Below are 19,686 nucleotides of genomic sequence, written 5' to 3'. Positions count from 1 at the left end.
TAAAAAATTGGCTGGTTACCCAAGCCTTACTATTAGCCCTCCACATAACAGACAATTTACTTTTCATCACGTTATTTTTCTTAAACACCCTTGGATTCTCAGAGTGGTACACAAGCAATGGCTTGACCTTGAAGCCCTTGCTTGTGTTGCTACATAGCAAAAGAGTCAACCTGTCCTTTATTGGCTTGTGTCCTGGCAATGCTTTTTCCTCCTGAGGGATGTAGCTCTTCCTTGGAAATTTTTTTCAAAATAGACTAGTTTATCACAGTTGAACACTTGTTGGGGACAGCCCTTTGCATAGTCACTAAATTCTTGCACATATTTCTCAGCAACTTCTTGGTTTGAACTCGCAGCCTCCCCATGCCTAACCAAACTATGTATTCCACTTCTCCTCTTAAATTTATTGAACCACTCTCTACTAGCTTTGAACACATCAGTATCACCACTTATACCAGGGTTTTTCTTTAACAGGTCATCATGTAATCGCTAACTATTTATCGTTTATCCAAATCGCCAACAATTTTTCCACTTCTTCAATCATCTGTGATCTTTGTTTAGTAAGAACTTTGACTCCTTTTGCAACATCAGCTCCCTTGATCGCCTCTTTATTTTCGAATATGATTTTGCCATACCAAACTGCATAGCAAGATCCGAGATGAACGCCATTTTCATGTTTGGATATGATTTATTTTTTTCACCTCTATCGTGATTCTAACAACTTTTCTTTTCACTTTGCTGCTATCGCTATCCTTCTTCGGCCCCATCATTTATAAAAAACAACAAAACACCAAGAAAATCGAGAAAAGGCACCGCAAATTCAAGCAGGTGTCTGCGGCTTAATTGACACTCTTCTGTGCATCTCAGCCCCCGGAGCACGTGGTTGACGGTTTTCTTGTTTGGGAACCGAGATTCTGTTTGGAAATTGGTGCATTTTTTGTTCGGAAAATATATTTGGGAACTGATTTGTTCGAGATGAGAGTCATTTGGCAACCAAGGTTCCACTGTATAAGCATTTCCCCATCCAATACACTAGTTATTATAAAATGTAATCAAGCTACTAAAGCCTGACCTCCTTTAAACAAATCTATGCTGCTCTCTCTTGAAAGATTTCGATTCTAATCAACCCAGGTTTGTCTGTTCTTGTTGGACTGTTCTTGTTGCCAGATTTCGTTGAACAACCAGGTCGAAGGTACTGCCAGTTCTTTAGCACATTCCTTTAATATACATTTTGATCTTCCATCTAATCCTATAGCCTTATTAACATTGAGGTTACTTAATATTCTAAACCCTTCCGAATCTTGAACTATCAGTTTTCTGTCCCCCCTCCTCACTACATGAAATACACTAATGAAATACTCATTGAACCCCTACAAAACATTTCCACCATATCTTCAGCAGATGTGACTCTTGTCCAATATCACAGCAACTAAAGTCATCCTTCCATATTCACCCTTTCTTCTATAGCAACATGACTATAGAATGCTCTAGGCAGGGTTTTGCTTTACTGCTTGAGCCAATCTCTTTTCATATGCCAATTTCTCTTTCCTTACTATGCTTATCACCTTTCTAGCTTGCACCTTATACTCCTTTAATACAATCCTCTGCTAGAATACAATCTAACATAACCATAAGCAATTTATTCTGGACCAAATCCCATGTGCCACTGATTTCTCTCCCTTTCAACTGATCAAGCCATTGCACATAACCAGTTTGTTTCCTTAATTTATCATAATCCTCTCCTTTGTAATTCCACACATATTTCTTGTTTCATTAAACTCGTACCTGACTAGCCACTTCCCATGTTAAAGCCACATGATCACTCTTCCCAACTGGTGGCATTGTGGTGACATATTTTCTGACATCATCACTGTAAGAGATGATATTAAATTTAACACTTGAATTCCATGTTGCTTCAACCACATGCTACATAAGATAATTGTCCCTGAGTAGCTCAAGAAATTTGATCTCCTTATTTACACATGATATTTCCTGTTTCCAGTCATTACTTCCACTTCCATAATTAAAGTCACTATTTATCATCACCCTCCTGTCATTCACTGGTCTCATCTCCCTACGCATTTCCTGGCCTGCAATAATATCCCACTAAATATCTAAAATTTATGCTATTCTTACACCAAATAGCTTCTAAGCCACTATCCTTTCATCAGTTAATTTATGAAACTAGGGATCATCAACACCTTCAAACATAGAGCCCTAAAAATTTGCTCCAATGAGCAGGCACTGAAGAAGGGATATGAAATTATTAGCCAAACATTCATAAAAAAAATGGCTACAACAAAAAAAAACAGTTCACAAGAGTCTCTGCAATAATACAATTAAAAGCAAAAAAAAAAAAAAAAAATTACAAGAATGCCATAGCCATACCATACATTAGGGGAATATCAGAAAAAATAGAATACTACATAAATATAACATTAAGGCAACCTTCAAACCTCCTGCAAAATTAAAAAGTATACTCAGCTCATCCAAAGATCCCTTTCCCTATCTTGCCTACCCAGAAGTTTACAAAATTCAGTGCACCTGCACCCTACCCTACATAGGAGAAACAGGGTGCCTCAATAAGAAAAGACAAACACAAATGGCACATTAAATTCTTCCACTATGGTAAAACAGGCCTGTCACACCCATGCACTTCAAACATATCACAGAATCAACTGAAAAGGCTCCAAGTCCCTATACTGCACCAAAACCTGGGTTGAAAGAGAGTTCAAGAAAGCTTGTGAGATGCTGAAACATTATCTGAGTCTCAACAAGAATGATGGATTAGTAATTCTAAGAATCTGTAGAACCGATCTGAAATCTGTATTGCATCCAGAACATGATGGCAGAACCCTAACACAAGAAAACCTATATAAGAGGACTGTAGAAATGTATTTAATGTGGTTGCACTGTAAAACTTTTACAGTGCAGCATAAATAAATGAAAAGTTATTTTCATTTATTTATTTTTATGATCTGTATATTATTATACTTATTATATGTAAAAAAATGTATTTTATTTTGTTAATTAATTTCTTTTTGTGTATAATTTTTTATTTATTTATTATTATTATCATTTTATTTATTTATTTATTTTTTACCAGAGGTCAGGCTAGGGTAAATGATTAACAAGCATTTAGATTTATCTTACTTTTATGTAGTGTCATGTAGCTTGTATCCTGTACGTATGTACATTTTCCTGATGATGACCTCAATACACAGGTCAAAACATCAAGTGTTATTTTCATAGTTATAAGTAATTACTTCAAAACATGTGCTATTGCTTCCATAAATTCTTCACAATGAATGCTGACCACTGCATAACCTTAAAAGAAAGTACCTCTGTCGTTTCATTCCACTTATTCACCACTCTCCAAGCAAAGAACCTAGTTTACACATACACTCTTACTAACCACACTCTTACACAACTTCTAGGGGTGACCCCTTGTTCTCGCCTTACTACTCATGTATATTGAAATATTTCTTGTGTCAATCTTTTAGAATTCCTTTAGTCACTTATAAGTTTCTATCATGTCCCCTCTCCTATGCCTGTTAACCAAACTCTACAACCCACACACACTCCCAATCTAGTCTCATAGGGAGCATTTCACAAACCTGTCACAAGCTTAGTCACGCGCTTCTGAATCTTTCCACCACCTTCTGGTCCACTAGAAACACAGGTGACCAAATCTGTGCATAGTAGTCAAGATGTGACTGAATCAGAGCCTTATAAAGAAGGATAATAACCTCCCTATCTTTACTTGTCAGTAACATCCAAGTAATCTCTGAGCTGTTTAGCCAACCCTCTACAATTAATTAGCATATAATGATGTTACAATGGCTGTGAGGTGCCTACAGGAAAGTATGGCAACATCTCATGAAACCAACACCTACTTGTTAGTTATACTATATTTTTTTATTTGTAGATGGCACGTCTCCTGGCTGGTTTGCCTGTTTTGAGGGACAAAAAACTGGAGTTTCCAGGAGAACAAAACCCTACACTTCCATATGAGACTGGCTAACTCACCATTTGATTGAAAACACATAAAGTTTCCTTATGTTCAAACCTGGGTCTTTCTCACCAGAGGGCTTGTCTAAACCAACTGAGCTATAGAGGCTCCATCCTTGCATTATGTCCTCTGAACTTCAAATCTCTGTCCACCATCTCCTCCAGATTCCTAGCCTCATCAATTTCCTGTAATCCAGTTATGTCCTCTGAACTTCAAATCTCTGTTCACCATCTCCTCCAGATTCTTAGCCTCATCAGTTTCCTGTAATCCAGTACCATCAATATGATACAAAGCATGTAATCTTTTCATCTTAAAAGTGCATTATTACCTTACATTTTGCAACATTAAATTGAAAATCGTTGTCCTTTACCCACACTGCCAATTTATTAAACACTTTTTTATTAATCACTGGTTAAAAACAATGTAATGTCTGAAATAGGCAATAGAAAATATTGAAGAAGCGAAAGTGATTGTGGTAACTGTGAAAAAGAACATGTGTTGATGCATCAGGATAAGATATTTGTAATGAAAGTAATGAGTGTTAACCATTCATTTATTATGATGCAAATATTAAAAAATAAATACCTTTGTAATTATTCATGTTGGAATGAAATATTAAAAGTTCTTCCAAGTTCCATTTTTCATGATAGGGGTATGTAGGTACTGAAAGTTTGGAAAATGCTGCTTTATAATGTAAATTAGGTATGGCATGCCAAGTTACTTGGTCATGATAGGCCATGGAATGGGATGTTTAATTCTATGATCAGTAATTTAACTGCTAACATTTATTGTAATAAATTTTATTGTTTTCTAGTTGCATGCAGTTATGCTTTATCACAGATATAAAGGTATACCTTCAATTCCAGGTGGTCCTTGGGTATTTGGTTTTGAAGTGAAGTTTTATCCACCTGATCCCTCCCAACTTCAAGAAGATATAACAAGGTATTTTTATCTCTTTCTTGTATAATTGACTAAATTCTTTTAATTTTGAATGGTTGGTCTATTTTCAGTATAAGAAAACAAACAAACAAAAAAATTGTTGGTTTTCTTATTTCTTTTCTGCCTTAAGTATATTATTTGCAGTTTGTTAAAGCAATCAAGTTGTCATTTTCTTAAATTTATCAAGTAATCTATTGATTTGGTTTTTTCTTTTCTTTTATAACCATACACTGCTTTTTTATTTTCATTAAAGAAAGCTTATTGTAGATTAGTATTATGATAATTAAAATAAACTTATTGTAGATTAGTATTATAAAGGTTAGATAACATACAAATCAATGCACTTTAGACCTCCAGTAAGTAGTATTCAATGACCCATTGGTTAGGAAATGGAATACTGTTCACTTGGTCACCCACCACAATTTACTGTGTAATTTTCTATTTTCTTTTTCTTATTTTTTCCACCCTTTTTATTTATTTATTAATTATTATTATTATTTTTTTTGTATTAACCTCACATGAGAGGTCACAAAACCTATAATACAACAAGTACTATTTGTGGCCAGGAAGTCGAGCTGAAAGGTCTTCCCTAGCCTGTTTTTTTTCACTAATAAAAAGAGTTTCAGCAAGGCTGTTCTAATGAACAGTGGCAGAAGGAATTAAGAAAGAAGATGAATTGTTGGGAGTGCTTAAGGGTCAGAGCTGTATAACTGAGAGGAGACCTCCACATAGCCTTTAAAGGAATGCGGAGAACCGACCAGGGTTTCTGACCTAATATCCAATCCTCACCTTCTCGTGGTGCACCCTGTTGGGTATTTATTTGGATACTGAACGAACGGCGATGGGCTGGCAATTTGGGATTTAGCCGACAAATTGTATTCTTATTGGTCAAACCAAAATAAAAAATGATGGTACAACATGACAAAATTTCATGCCGGCTGGGGTGTCGCCCGGTTCAACAAGGCCCCGTTGTTTTCGCCAGGGAACCAGGGCGAACAGCGAAAAGTCAGCTACTGGAACAAATCTGAAAACAAACCCTAATTTAACAACACCAGAGTTAAAGATTGGTACTATCAACATAAGAAGCCTGAATGGCAAAGAAATGGAGCTAGCTGAGGAATTAGATTAAGTACCAGATCGACATAATAGGGGTGACTGAAACAAAAAAGACAAAAACTGGTGAGATCTTTCTGAGCAATAAATACAAAATGTTATATTCAGGTAATGACAATCAAGGAAAAGAAGGAGTAGCCATAGTATTCAACACAAAATACGAGGCTAATCTTCTTGAATGGCAGTCAGTCTCAAGTAGAGTAATGTGGGAAAATGTGAGAATGGGGAACTGCACAATGAGACTTATTTGTGCCTATGGTCCCACAGAAGGTTCTACTAAGGTAGAAGTGGAGGAATTTTTTGAGGCTTTAGAAAAAGCAACTGACACAATGAAAAAGGAAAAGTTGGTACTTGTTGGGGATCTAAATAGCAGAGTAGGAAATGATTGTGAGACATACAAAAATAATTTGGGAAAATTTGGAGAAAAGAGCAAAGCTAATAATAATGGCAAATATCTGTTGGATTTCTGCTCAGGACATGGACTGGTTATTACTAACACCATGTTCCAACATAAAAATGTGCACAAATTCACATGGAGAGAAGAGGCAAGGAATAAGAAAAATCTCATTGACTATGTTATTATTGATAGTGATGTTTTCTCCCTGCTGCAGGACACCAGAGTGTACAGAGGATTTGAAATTGGAAGTGATCACTATTTAGTCTTGAGCAGGATAAAATTGAATTTCATATTGAAAAGAATAGCATGTAAGAAAATATTAAAGTGAATAAAAGTTGAGCAGCTCTCAGATGTGAACTGTAGACTAAAATACACAAAGATTATTGAAGAAAAAATGAAAGAGTTTGAGAACAGGAATCAAGCCTTGGAGATTCAGTGGCAAGCCTTGAAGAACACATTGATTGATTCTGCCAGAGAGGCATGTGGTGAGGTTGTCTGCAAGGATAAAAAAATCAGAACTCCCTGATGGACACAGGAAGTTAAAGAGGCAGTGAAGGAAAAGAAGAAAGCATATCAAAAGTTCCTGTCAAATAAGTCAGCTTTAGTTGACTTATCCTTGCAACCTCACCACATGCCTCTCTGCCAGAGAGGCATGTGGTGAGGTTGTCTGCAAGGATAAAAAAATCAGAACTCCCTGGTGGACACAGGAAGTTAAAGAGGCAGTGAAGGAAAAGAAGAAAGCATATCAAAAGTTCCTGTCAAATAGGACAGAATGCTAAACAGTGTGTAAAATTAGCTAAACAAAAGTCATGGGAAGAGTTTGGCAAGAATATAGAAAATAAATATCAAGAAGGTGGCAAAATATTCTGGAGGTTGTTGAAGAAGCTTAGGAATGGAGGAAAGAGTGCTATAAAAGGAGTTAGATATGATAAAGGTGACATGAAAACGGGAGAAAAAGATATCCTTGAAGTATGGAGTAATTACTTTGAAAAACTGCTAAATGAAACAAGCAGTGATGACAGCACAGTGGTAAAAAACAATGATGAGGCATGTAGGAATAGGTCAGGAATACGTATCCATACTTGAAGTAGAAAAAGCCATCAAAGGCTTGAAATGTGGAAAGGCAGAAGGGGTAGATGATATTCGACCAGAAATGCTGAAGTATGGTGGTATAAGAGTCTTACAGTGGCTGCACTCCATAGTTCAGAAAGCCTGGACAGAGGGACGAATTCCTGATGATTGGAGTAGAGCTCTCATAGTACCCATATATAAAAAGGGAAATAAAACTGAATGTGAGAATTACAGAGGTATTTCCCTACTGAGTGTGATCTGTGCAAGTATACTTGAGAAACGGTTGAGAAGAATTGTGGAAGAAAAGCTTGGTGAAGAACAAGCTGGATTCAAGCCAAATAGAGGCTGTCAGGATCAGATATTCACTTTACGACAAATAGTCGAGAAAGCATGGGAATATAACAGAGATCTGTATTTAAGTTTTGTCGATTTGGAAAAGGCATATGATAAGGTGCCAAGAGAGAAGCTATTCAATACGCTACAGTTATATGGTGTCAATGAGGCATTATATCAAGCAATACTTAGTCTTTATTTGAGTTGTAAGTCAGCAGTTAGAATTGAAGGAAGTACAGGAAGATGGTTTAATGTTAAATCTGGTGTGAGACAAGGATGTACATTATCCCCTCTGTTATTCATTATCTTTATGGATCACATTATGAAGGAAAGTGGTATTAAACATGATATCAAAATTGGAGATGTTAATGTCAGCTCTTTGCTTTATGCAGATGATGTTATACTTCTAAATAAATCCGCTACAAGTCTGCAAGATTCTCTGACTAAATTGAATAGCTGTTGTAATAGATATGGTATGAAGGTCAGCAATAAAAAGACAAAGACAATGAAAATAGGCAGAATCATTGAAAATGTCAACTGTGTTGTGAATGGAGAACCTGTGGAACAAGTGAAACATTTCAGCTACTTAGGCACGATTTTTAGTGAAGATGGTAAATTAAATATAGAAATAGACAACAGAATCAGCAAAGCTGGCATGGTTGGAAGTCAATTGAATAAATTCATATGGAATAAGAGAGAAATAGTCGGAACACTAAATTAGCTGTATACAAGACAGTGTTCAAACCAGTTTTAACTTATGGATCTAAGAGCTGGATCAGAAGTAAAACACTTGACCAAAGACTAGAGACTGCAGATATGAGAGTCCTGAGAAAGATTATAGGCATGAACAGATGGCATCAATGGCAATATCATATTAAAAACGAGGTTATTAGGAAAGAACTTGACATTGTCAACATCCAGGAATGCGTTAGCAGAGCTAATCTCAGGTGGTATGGTCTCTTAAACAGAACGAAAGAGGGAAGAATAACAAATAACAACTCTTCTCTGCCAGGTTGGCAGCAAAACAACCCAGAGGAAGACCAAGATGTAGGTGGATTGATACAGTACAAAGTGCCTTAGACGATAGAAATATAAGATCAGATAATGTTGGAGTCTTGACAAGTAACAGACTGATTTGGAGGAAACTTGTAGATAGGAAGTTAGTAATGATGTAATTTTTTTTCATGTAGTACTGTTATATCCTGTACACCCCTTGAGGGTACATGCAGGAATTTGATGATGATGAAAAGTTGAGTGGATATGTTTGGAGTTGAACTATATATGAACTGTTAATGGCTCTTCATATATGATTAGAGGAAATTGGAGGAATGGTAGTGACTAGTTCAGTGGATCAACACTATGAATGCCTATTTAAAAAATAGGCATTCCTGACAATAAATTATATTTGTATTTTAATCCCTGACCCAGGTGTGCACAGACAAAGTTCTTACATGAAGTATCTTTATGACTGGTCTGTTTGTATTTAGATGGTGTTCATTTCACATTGGTCTGGGTAGTGGCCCTTTCCATAATGTTTTTGCATTATGGATCTGAGTCAGTCTCCTCTACATGGGGCATGCACCTCTTCGTAGTGGAGGAGACCTCCCAGTGATGGCACTGTTTCATTTTATTCTTCCTCTTTTTCTTTGTTTTTCTTTCTATATTCTTCACTCTACTTCTGCTGAGGCATTTTTTTTTTTTTACTATTCTGTCTTCCAGAAAACCATCACTGTGTTCCAGTGCCCTGCCACTTAGTTTACCATGCAGTGTGACTATGGACATCTGTAAAGGGGGGGAGGTCTGATAGTCTTGCACTACTTTGGCCTCTGCTTCAGCAAGATAGGCAGTCCTAGATGGCCTGATCAGGATCATTTGGCTTGGTAGCCTTACCTATAAGAGTCACTGGTATTGAAGTCTTCATTATCAGACTGTCTCCTACTTCATGATCTGGGGGATAGCACTCAATGCTAACTGTGGTAACAGTATAGCATCCAAGGTAGTCCTGTCATTCCACTCCAGAGTGTAATGTAATCATTGTTTGCAGGAAGTGGGTGTCAATGTGTAGCATTTTATGTTTGGTGCCATAGCTGCGTGGTAGGTTGGAAGCTCTGCCACCAAAAACAAAAAAATCTTTAGTAGGAATCTTTTATCCTTAAATTTTTCAGGGGGAACTTCATAAGATTCCAGCCATGCACAGATACAGCCATGCATACATCATTTGATAGCAGAAGAATAAACAAAAGACACCAGTATAAATGTAGTGTTTCTTTGTCATACATGCAACAGGGAATAGGAAAAATGTGACCCTTCTTTACTCAGAAGGGTTTAGAAGAACCTGCAGGATCTCCTAAAACAGTTAAGAAACTATTGGAAGTTTATTTTGCACTTGGTTAGACTATAATAAATTTAGTTTAATCCTTTATCCAAGTGTAAGGAAATAAAGTTTGCGCATGAAAATATCTTCAGGACTGAGGTAAGGCAGCGCTACACCAGGAAACTCCGAGTAAAGGTGCACCAAGCTCTCATCACTCCTGGCCCTTCCCTTAATGCATAGCAGTATACATATCTGCAAGGAGATGTGCTTTGCATTATGGGAGATACTGAGACAAGGAGTGATGAGAGCCAGGTCCACCTTGCTCGAGTTGTCTGGTGTTGCACCACTTTACCTCAGTCCTGAAGATATTTTCAGGTGCAAACTTTGTTTGCTTGCACTTGGATAAAGGATTAAACTAAATTTATTATAGTTAAGAAACTATGTCATCATCATCATCAAATTCCTGCCATGTACCCTCAAGGGGTGTACAGGATATGATAGTACTACATGAAAAAAATTACATCATTACTAACTTCCTATCTACAATTTTCCTCCAAATCAGTCTGTTACTTGTCAAGACTCCAACATTATCAGATCTTATATTTCTATCGTCTAAGGTACTTTGTACTGTATCAATCCACCTATATCTTGGTCTTCCTCTGGGTCGTTTTGCTGCCAACCTGGCAGAGAACACTTGTTTTGCTAATCTTTCTTTGCCCATTCTGTTCAAGTGACCATACCACCTGAGATTAGTGCTGCTAACGCGTTCCTAGATGCTGACAATGTCAAGTTATTTCTAATATCCTCGTTTTTAATATGATATTGCCATTGATGCCATCTGTTCACACCTATAATCTTTCTCAGGACTCATATCTGCGGTCTCTAGTCTTTGGTCAAGTGTTTTACTTCTGACCCAGCTCTCAGATCCATAAGTTATTATTATCCGTTATTATCTGTTATAAGTTGTTATCCGGATTTATTTAGAAGTATAACATCATCTGCATAAAGCAAAGAGCTGACATTAACATCTCCAATTTTGATATCATGTTTAATACCACTTTCGTTCATAATGTAATCCATATAGATAATGAATAACAGAGGGGATAATGTACATCCTTGTCTCACACCAGATTTAACATTAAACCATCTTGTACTTCCTTCAATTCTAACTGCTGACTTACAACTCAAATAAAGAGTAAGTATTGCTTGATATAATGCCCTATTGACACCATATAACTGTAGCGTATTGAATAGCTTCTCTCTTGGCACCTTGTCATATGCCTTTTCCAAATCGACAAAACTTGAATACAGATCTTTGTTATATTCCCATGCTTTCTCGACTATTTGTCGTAAAGTGAATATCTGATCCTGACAGCCTCTATTTGGCCTGAATCCAGCATGTTCTTCACCAAGCTTTGCTTCCACAATTCTTCTCAACCATTTCTCAAGTATACTTGCATAGATCACACTCAGTAGGGAAATACCTCTGTAATTCTCACATTCAGTTTTATTTCCCTTTTTATATATGGGTACTATGAGAGCTCTACTCCAATCATCAGGAATTCGTCCCTCTGTATAGGCCTTCTGAACTATGCAGTGCAGCCACTGTAAGACTTTTATACCATCATACTTCAGCATTTCTGGTCAAATATCATCTACTCCTGATGCCTTTCCACATTTCATGCCTTTGATGGCTTTTTCTACTTCAAGTATGGATATGTATTCCTGACTGTATGCCTGTTGAGTGTTTTTTACCACTGTGCTATCGCTGCTAGTTTCATTTAGCAATTTTTCAAAGTAATTACTCCATACTTCAAGAATATCTTTTTCTCCTGTTTTCATGTCACCCATCTCTAACTCCTTTTTCAGCACTCTTTCCTCCATTTCGATGCTTCTTCAATAACGTTCAGAATATTTTGCTGCTTTCTTGATATTTATTTTCTATGTTCTTGCCAAAGTCCTCCCATCACTTTTGTTTAGCTAGTTTTACACAGTGTTTAGCTTTCTTACATTTGTCTCTGTATTCTCTAAGAGCACAAGCTGACTTATTTGCCAGGAACTTTTATATGCTTTCTTCTTTTCCTTCACTTCCTCTTTAACTTCCTGTTTCCACCATGGCGTTCTGATTTTTCTATCCTTGCAGACAATCTCACCACATGCCTCTCTGGCTGAATCAATCAGGATATTCTTCAAGGCTTGCCACTGAATCTCCCAGGTTTGATTTCTGTTCTCAAACTCTTTCATTTTTTCTTCAATAATCTTTGTGTATTTTAGTCTACAGTTCACATCTGAGAGTTGCTCAACTTTCTTACATGTCATTCTTTTCAATATGAAATTCAATTTTATCCTGCTCAAGACCAAATAGTGATCACTTCCAATTTCAAATCCTCTGTACACTCTGGTGTCCTGCACCAGGGAGAAAACATCACTATCAACAATAACATAGTCAATGAGACTTTTCTTATTCCTTGCCTCTTCTCTCCATGTAAATTTGTGCACATTTTTATGTTGGAACATGGTGTTAGTAATAACCAGTTCATGTCCTGAGCAGAAATCCAACAGATATTTGCCATTATTATTAGCTTTGCTCTTTTCTCCAAATTTTTCCAAAATATTTCTGTATGTCTCACAATCATTTCCTACTCTGCTATTTAGCTCCCCAACAAGGATCAACTTTTCCTTTTTCATTCTGTCAGTAGCTTTCTCTAAAGCCTCAAAAAATTCCTCCACTTGTACCTTAGTAGAACTTTCTGTGGGACCATAGGCACAAATAAGTCTCATTGTGCAGTTCCCCATTCTCACATTTGCCCACATTACTCTACTTGAGACTGACTGCCATTCAAGAAGATTAGCCTCTTATTTTGTGTTGAATACTATGGCTACTCCTTCTTTTCCTTGATTGTCATTGCCTGAATATAACATTTTATATTTATTGCTCAGAAAGATTTCACCAGATTTTGTCTTTTTTTTGTTTCAGTCACCCCTATTATGTCGATCTGGTAATTAATCTAATTCCTCAGCTAGCTCCATTTCTTTGCCATTCAGGCTTCTTATGTTGATAGTACCAATCTTTAACTCTGGTGTTGTTGAGTTAGGGTTTGTTTTCAGATTGTTCCAGTAGCCGACTTTTCGCTGTTCGCCCTGGTTCCCTGGCGAAAACAACAGGGGCTTTGTTTAACCGGGCGACGCCCCAGCCAGCATGAAATTTTGTCATGTTGTACCATCATTTTTTTACTTTGGTTTAACCAATAAGAATACAATTTGGTTGGCTAAATCCCAAATTGCCATCCCATCCTAGTTTGTTCAATATCGAAGTAGATACTTAACAGGGTGCACCACGAGAAGGTGAGTACTGGACATTAGGTCAAAAGCCCTGTTCTGTTCTCCGAATTCCTTTAAAGGCTATGTGGAGGTCTCCTCTCAGTTATACAGCTTTGACCCTTAAGCACCCCAAGAAACTATGTTTTGGTGATATTCTCTGGAAACATCCAATTTCATTATATCTGCAACAATCAGAAAAAACTAAATTCTTCGAGAGGAGTGATATCAAATTGAAATCTCCTTGATGTTCCAGATGAGGAGATATGTTCAGAGTGACAGGTATGAGCGATGGTCACCTGGTTTTGTCAAGAACATTATCCTTACTTTTGATACACTTAAATCTCCAAAATCTGTATAATCCAAAATTTACTTTTTTGTGCAAAATACGTTATTTACTAATTTATCACTTTATTACTGTTTATTATTATCTTGAATACTGCTGTAGCTATTGGTTTGACTCAATGAACCAATTAGTTGATGTGAAGTCATAGGCTTATATATACAAGTGGAGAAGTTGTGAAGATACTTCATATGCAAACTTTAAATTAAAGATACCAAGAAATTATATACTTGGTTTAATCCTTTATCCAAGTGTAAGCAAACAAAGTTTGCACCTGAAGTATTTTCAGGACTGGGACAACTCGTGGTAAAGGTGGTATGACTTCACATCACCTGCCTTAGTATCCCATAATGCAAAGCACATCTCCTTGCAGACATGTCTAATGCTATGCATTATGGGAAGGGTCACTACCCAGACCAGATTGCCTTAGTATCCCATAACCAGATTTATGGGATACTAAGGCAACCTGTTTCAACTTCTGTTTAGGTAAAGGGTCTTTCTAAAAATTAGGTGATCCTTCTGACCACTCAAAATGAGTGACTGAAGGATCGTCCAACTCAGCGTTGGTTCCGTTCAGTGACAGGCTCACCCTACCACTGAGCACAACTGCTCATACATATTTCAAGGAAAAGCATCCACCGACAAGGCCCCACACGGGCCATGCCGGAATATACTTACACTTTCCCCGGAGACTCAAATTGCTCTCAGGGCAAACACTCCCCCCCCCCCGGTGAGCAAAATTCTGGAAGAAACCTTAAGAGAGCAAAAACTCTGCTCTCCCGGAATCAAACTACCAATTATTTCGACCTTTATTTTGAGGTCTCTTCAGTGGGAAGTCTATTTTCCTATACTAGTTGCCAAAAGGTGCCACAGCTTATTATTAAATTGCTCTGGATTAGAGAAAGGTTTTTGGAAGTTTTTTCACTTGATTATACTATAAATTAACGATACCAAGAAATTATACACTTGGTTTAATCCTTTATCCAAGTGTAAGCAAACAAAGTTTGTGCATGAAGTATTTTCAGGACTAGGGCAACTCGTGGTAAAGGTGGTATGATTTCTACTTTGCATTATGGGATACTAAGGCAAGTGATGTGAAGTCATACTACCTTTACCACGAGTTGCCCCAGTCTTGAAAATACTTCATGCGCAAACTTTGTTTGCTTACACTTGGATGAAGGATTAAACCAAGTATATAATTTCTTGGTATCTTTAATTTATAGTATAACCAAGTGAAAAAACTTCCAACTTGTGCAAACTTTGTTTGCTTATGCATGTGTAAAGGATTAAAATAATATAAATTTTGGTCAAGTATAATATAGAATTCCTATTTGAAAGTGACTGGAGGGAGTCTGTGAGAGAAGAGTCACCTATTACACAGACTGCCCTCTTCTGTATACTGTAAAAAATTCATAAAGAGGTTTTGAATGCACCACTTCTAATGCAAGACTAATATTCCAAGGTCAGTCAAATTTAAGATTTTTGAGGTGTTAGGAGCTGAGTGGTGTTTTGAATGAAAAGAGAGCACCAAGTTTTTTGGGACTGAAGAGGCTATAGATGTAATATGTTTATGTCAGGATAAGTAGTATCTCAGTTTTGTTTAAGAAAGTAGAGTACTAGTGACCACCTCTGTTTGTAAACAGAAACAATAACACAAAACAAAAGTTCAACAAAACAATTACTGAAACATATCAACACAAGAAGTTAATAAAACATTATTAAATCAGATATTTTGATCTGAATTTAGCTGATCATCTTCAATGAAGCGGCAATCCAACAAATAGAACAAGAGTGGATTTCAAAAGATATGTGCTAATCTGGTATGGATACTTAGATGATAATAATTATCATTCATGTTGAAGTTTAAAGGATAAAACACACATCTAGGGATAATTATTAACCAGATTTATTTAGCTAATAAATTACTATGCCAATATTTCCCTTTGGTCACCAAGGCATCTTCATGGATGAGAATATAATTAAGCACATACATGCATGCAGACATACTAGCAGGAAGGCAAATACAAACAGACTATGAAAAGCAGACACACTGCACCTATAGAGGATGCCAGTTAGGACTGTAGGATCCTGCCTTTCATACTCTGAGTGTGTTTGTTTTCCTGTTAATGTGTTTGCGTTTACATGCTTCTGCAAAATATTGGCAATAGTAATTTATTAACTAAATAAATAAACACTTCCAAGGACTCCTTGTGGGAGGGCATTCTAGTTGACTCTGTTCTACTACACACATCTCACTGTCTCTATATGTGTGTTTTTCTCTCTTTAAACTTCAACATGAATGAAAAGAGATGAACCATGTGCCAGTGCAATAAAGTACAGTAGATATAAAGATTTGATATAAAAAATAGAAAAAAAAAATACTGCTTATAACTAATAAAATTAAACTCCCAAATTTTAGGTAAAGAAAGACTGATATTATACTTCATGTTTGGGAATGTAGTAGGGCTTCAGCACTCTCTTTGAACATGTGCTAAAATTTGAAGTGGCAACAGTAAAGTAGACAAGTTTTAGACCAGAAGATTGTGTGGTCAGTGGCAGCCTCTTGCTGTACTAAACCAGACTTCTCAGATTTATTAGGTGTTCCTGTGTAGTCTTTTCTCAACAAAACATTCTGTTTGTTTAAAGTAAAAGGGATAGCATTCACAAGGAACTTGATAAGCACCTAATTTTATACTGCATCTCAGAATTTTGCTGAATAGTGCTCATGTTGTCTGCTCCAACACTCATGGTCACACACTAGAACTGGATGACATCCAGTGTATTATGCAAAAGAATGACTTCTTCCTTTAGATGTTTGACTCTTATATGCCTACTCCTAAGAAGAACCCTGAATACTTTACATAGAATTGACTGGAAAAGAACCTGTTTTTTAGTGTGTTAATGACACGTAGTTTTTGTGTTGGGTGGTGGTAGTAGTTTATGTGTATATATATTGGCCAGTATGTGTAGGTTTCCGGTAAACAGTGAATCAGAAAATCTCAGATTCAGACTCCTTTCTGCTTTCTCTCTCTCTCTCTCCATTCCTCCCCCTTTCTCCATTCCTTAAAATATTATACCATTCACTTTCTATCTTTGTGACAATATCCTCTGTCAACCAAGTTTCACTAATGCTCATAATTTCAAGTCACACTGACAGTACTCCAATCCTCTTCTACTATTCTTGATACTTCTGGCATTAGTAAATAAATTTTGATGGTTGTCACTTAGGCCTACAGATATCTGTGCATCCTTTAATTTCATCCCTGATGGTTTTCTTCCCATTGTAATAAAGATTATTCTGACTTCTGCTTTAGATTCATCAATAAAATTCAACAATATCAGTGAACAGTAGTTTAAAAGATGAAAGGTAAGAGATGACTTTTTCTTTGTTATTGTATACTATGGATTTGAACCTCCATAACTCAGTCAGTATAGAAGACCTGGGTTCAATTCCCTTCCCTGGTCTCCTTCGACTAAAGGTGAGTTAGCCGGTCTCATATGGAGGTGGAGGGGTTTTTCACCCAGAAACTCAGTTTTTTTTTTTTTTTTTTTTTTTTTTTTTTTTTTTTTTTTGTCCCTCAGCACAGGCAAACCGGCCCTGTGAACACACACACACATCTACAGACATAAATACATTTCCCCTAACGTCAGGCCAGTTGGGGTCACTTAAAGTTCACATCATGTAAATAGCAGACCCTGCACCAAGCAGGATAACACGAGGAAGAAGATTTTATACTATGGTTTCACCTTTGTATATAGTATCTTGCTGTGTCAGCTTTGTTGGTAAAGAAATGCTTAAAGTAGTGAAAGTGTAATTAATAAGCTTTTGTTAAACTAACTTTTATAAAACATGACAAAATAAGCAACTTTAGTTGGAATTAAAAATGCTTGAATGGGGTGCAAACAATATTTTTTTTTATTACCCAAATCAGGAACCCAACAATGTGAAGGTTTTTTTGCAAGATAGTGAATTAAATTATTATTGAGTAAAGGCAATAAATATCTATTAACTAATAATTAAAAGTACATCAAAACCACCATCCTCATTTCTATATTTGGTGATAAAAATGTATTCATTTTTATGGAGTTTTTATTTGTAGTTAAGGTTTAAGTTATATTTTTTGCACTTAGAACGTTGTCCATAATTTCATTCTCTGAATGAGTATTATCTTTAGATTGCTATAGCTATCAGTCTGTCATAAAACAAAATTATAAGTGTTATTATTCGTTTAATCAGTCTGCCAAAAAAAAAAAATAATAATAATCTAGTTAGCTATTGATTTTATTAGTTAGACTGATGAATGAAGGAAAGATCAGAATGTAATAGTTATTGAAAAAAATCAGTTATAAGCCTTGTCCTAACTAAGAAAAATATAATTAATCTAATTAGATTTTTCTGAGCATAATTCCTTATATCAGCTTCATTTCACCAAATTTAGCCAAAATTCTCAAAAAATAAAAAACATGCACTTCTCTTAGTCCTCTAACCAAACTCTGTTCCTTGTGTGGTACAGCAAAACCAAAACATGACAGCCTAAAATATCCAGGTGCTTACCGTCTTTAGTGTGACTGCAGTTTACCATATTTTTGTCCGATGGAAAAATGCATTGAACTACATATAGAGGAGCATGTGAGAGACATCACAATGGCAGAACTAGAGTCACCACACTCAGTCAAACCCAGTGATCTGGAATAAATCAGAAAATATTTTTAGATCCAATGATGAGCTTGAAAGAATTATTGAATTGACAGAAATTGTCCTCAAACTAGTCCACCTTAATACTAACCTACAGTCAGCTATGGAAAGTTTCACAAAGGGCTCACATCGTAGAGCAAAAAAAAGCCGTATTTCACACAAAAACTTTTATTAATACAGCTTGTGTACAAATGCCAATCAAAAAGTATGAAGGGACAACCTGTAAAAGCTATCATTTTTAAACCAATATTTCATGATCTAAACATCAAATATTTGCACACAATTATCTGTGTTAATTTATCTTACATAAGAAAAACATTTTTTTACTATCAAAATATAATAAGAATAAAATCTTTTATAATCGCACACATGAAATAGTCCGCATTTTTTTATAAACAAAATAAATTGCTTTCGTTTGTGATAGAAGTTTTTATGACAAACAATCTATGAATAATAAATAAATATTATCTAAACACAATAATATTCAAGTACTTTATATTTCTCTTTGTTTTTATACTTCAAGTGATAATCAAAGGTATCAATCAAGGGGTCCTATTTATTTATATGTGATTACTAAAAGTGAATTCTTATTTGTAAAATGGTAGTAACAATAACTATAATATTTATTTAATAAAATCATTTTGTTAGTTTACCGTACGAGTTTGTCACTTAATATATTTCAAAAAATTGTGTTTTTTTTTTTGTTTTTTTTTTTTTCAAAAGTAAACAAGAAGAATAAGGGGCTCTCAAATTTGAGAAAAATATAACAAAGGGCTCGGGCGAGTCCCTGCGAGCTCCTTATAGCTCACCACTAGTTACTCCTCAGATATCCAACTTTGGCATGCACAAGATCATACCAATTGAACATACTCAAAATTACTGTCATATCCAGAATGCCTTCAAATACCAGCAGTCTGTTTGTAATTTAATTTATAACTGTTGTTCTCTTTTTATGTTATGCACCCGGTGAAGTCTAGAAAAATGAAACTAGTCGTGAATTCAAAATAATGAATAGAGTTTTTATTTCACTACATTTTCTATTTCATTGCATCAGTATAACCAATTATACTCATTTTCAATGAGCTCAGGTCTCTAATCAGAAATTTATCATCTGTGATATGAAGTATTTGTGCAATATATGGTATTAGTGTAG

At 35.9% G+C, this 19,686-nt stretch overlaps 1 protein-coding gene across 2 annotated transcripts in view; it reads left to right on the top strand.

Annotated features, from left to right (window-relative positions):
- The window catches only part of cora (erythrocyte membrane protein band 4.1 like coracle), a 316,104-nt gene that overhangs the window by 92,537 nt on the left and 203,881 nt on the right, over positions 1-19,686 (top strand). For both annotated transcript variants that reach the window (XM_090410709.1, XM_090410707.1), the window contains exon 5: positions 4,876-4,951. In XM_090410709.1, coding sequence (XP_090266835.1) covers positions 4,876-4,951 — 76 coding nt within the window. The remainder of the gene's footprint in view (positions 1-4,875; positions 4,952-19,686) is intronic.

This window comes from Typopeltis vanoorti, chromosome 20 (genome assembly GCF_054136105.1).
Source record: "Typopeltis vanoorti isolate ZY-2024b chromosome 20, IOZ_Tvanoo_1.0, whole genome shotgun sequence".
NCBI classification, from domain to species: Eukaryota; Metazoa; Arthropoda; class Arachnida; order Uropygi; family Thelyphonidae; genus Typopeltis; species Typopeltis vanoorti.
Note: the sequence above shows the minus strand (reverse complement) of the source record. Positions and strands in the feature narration are given on the sequence as shown.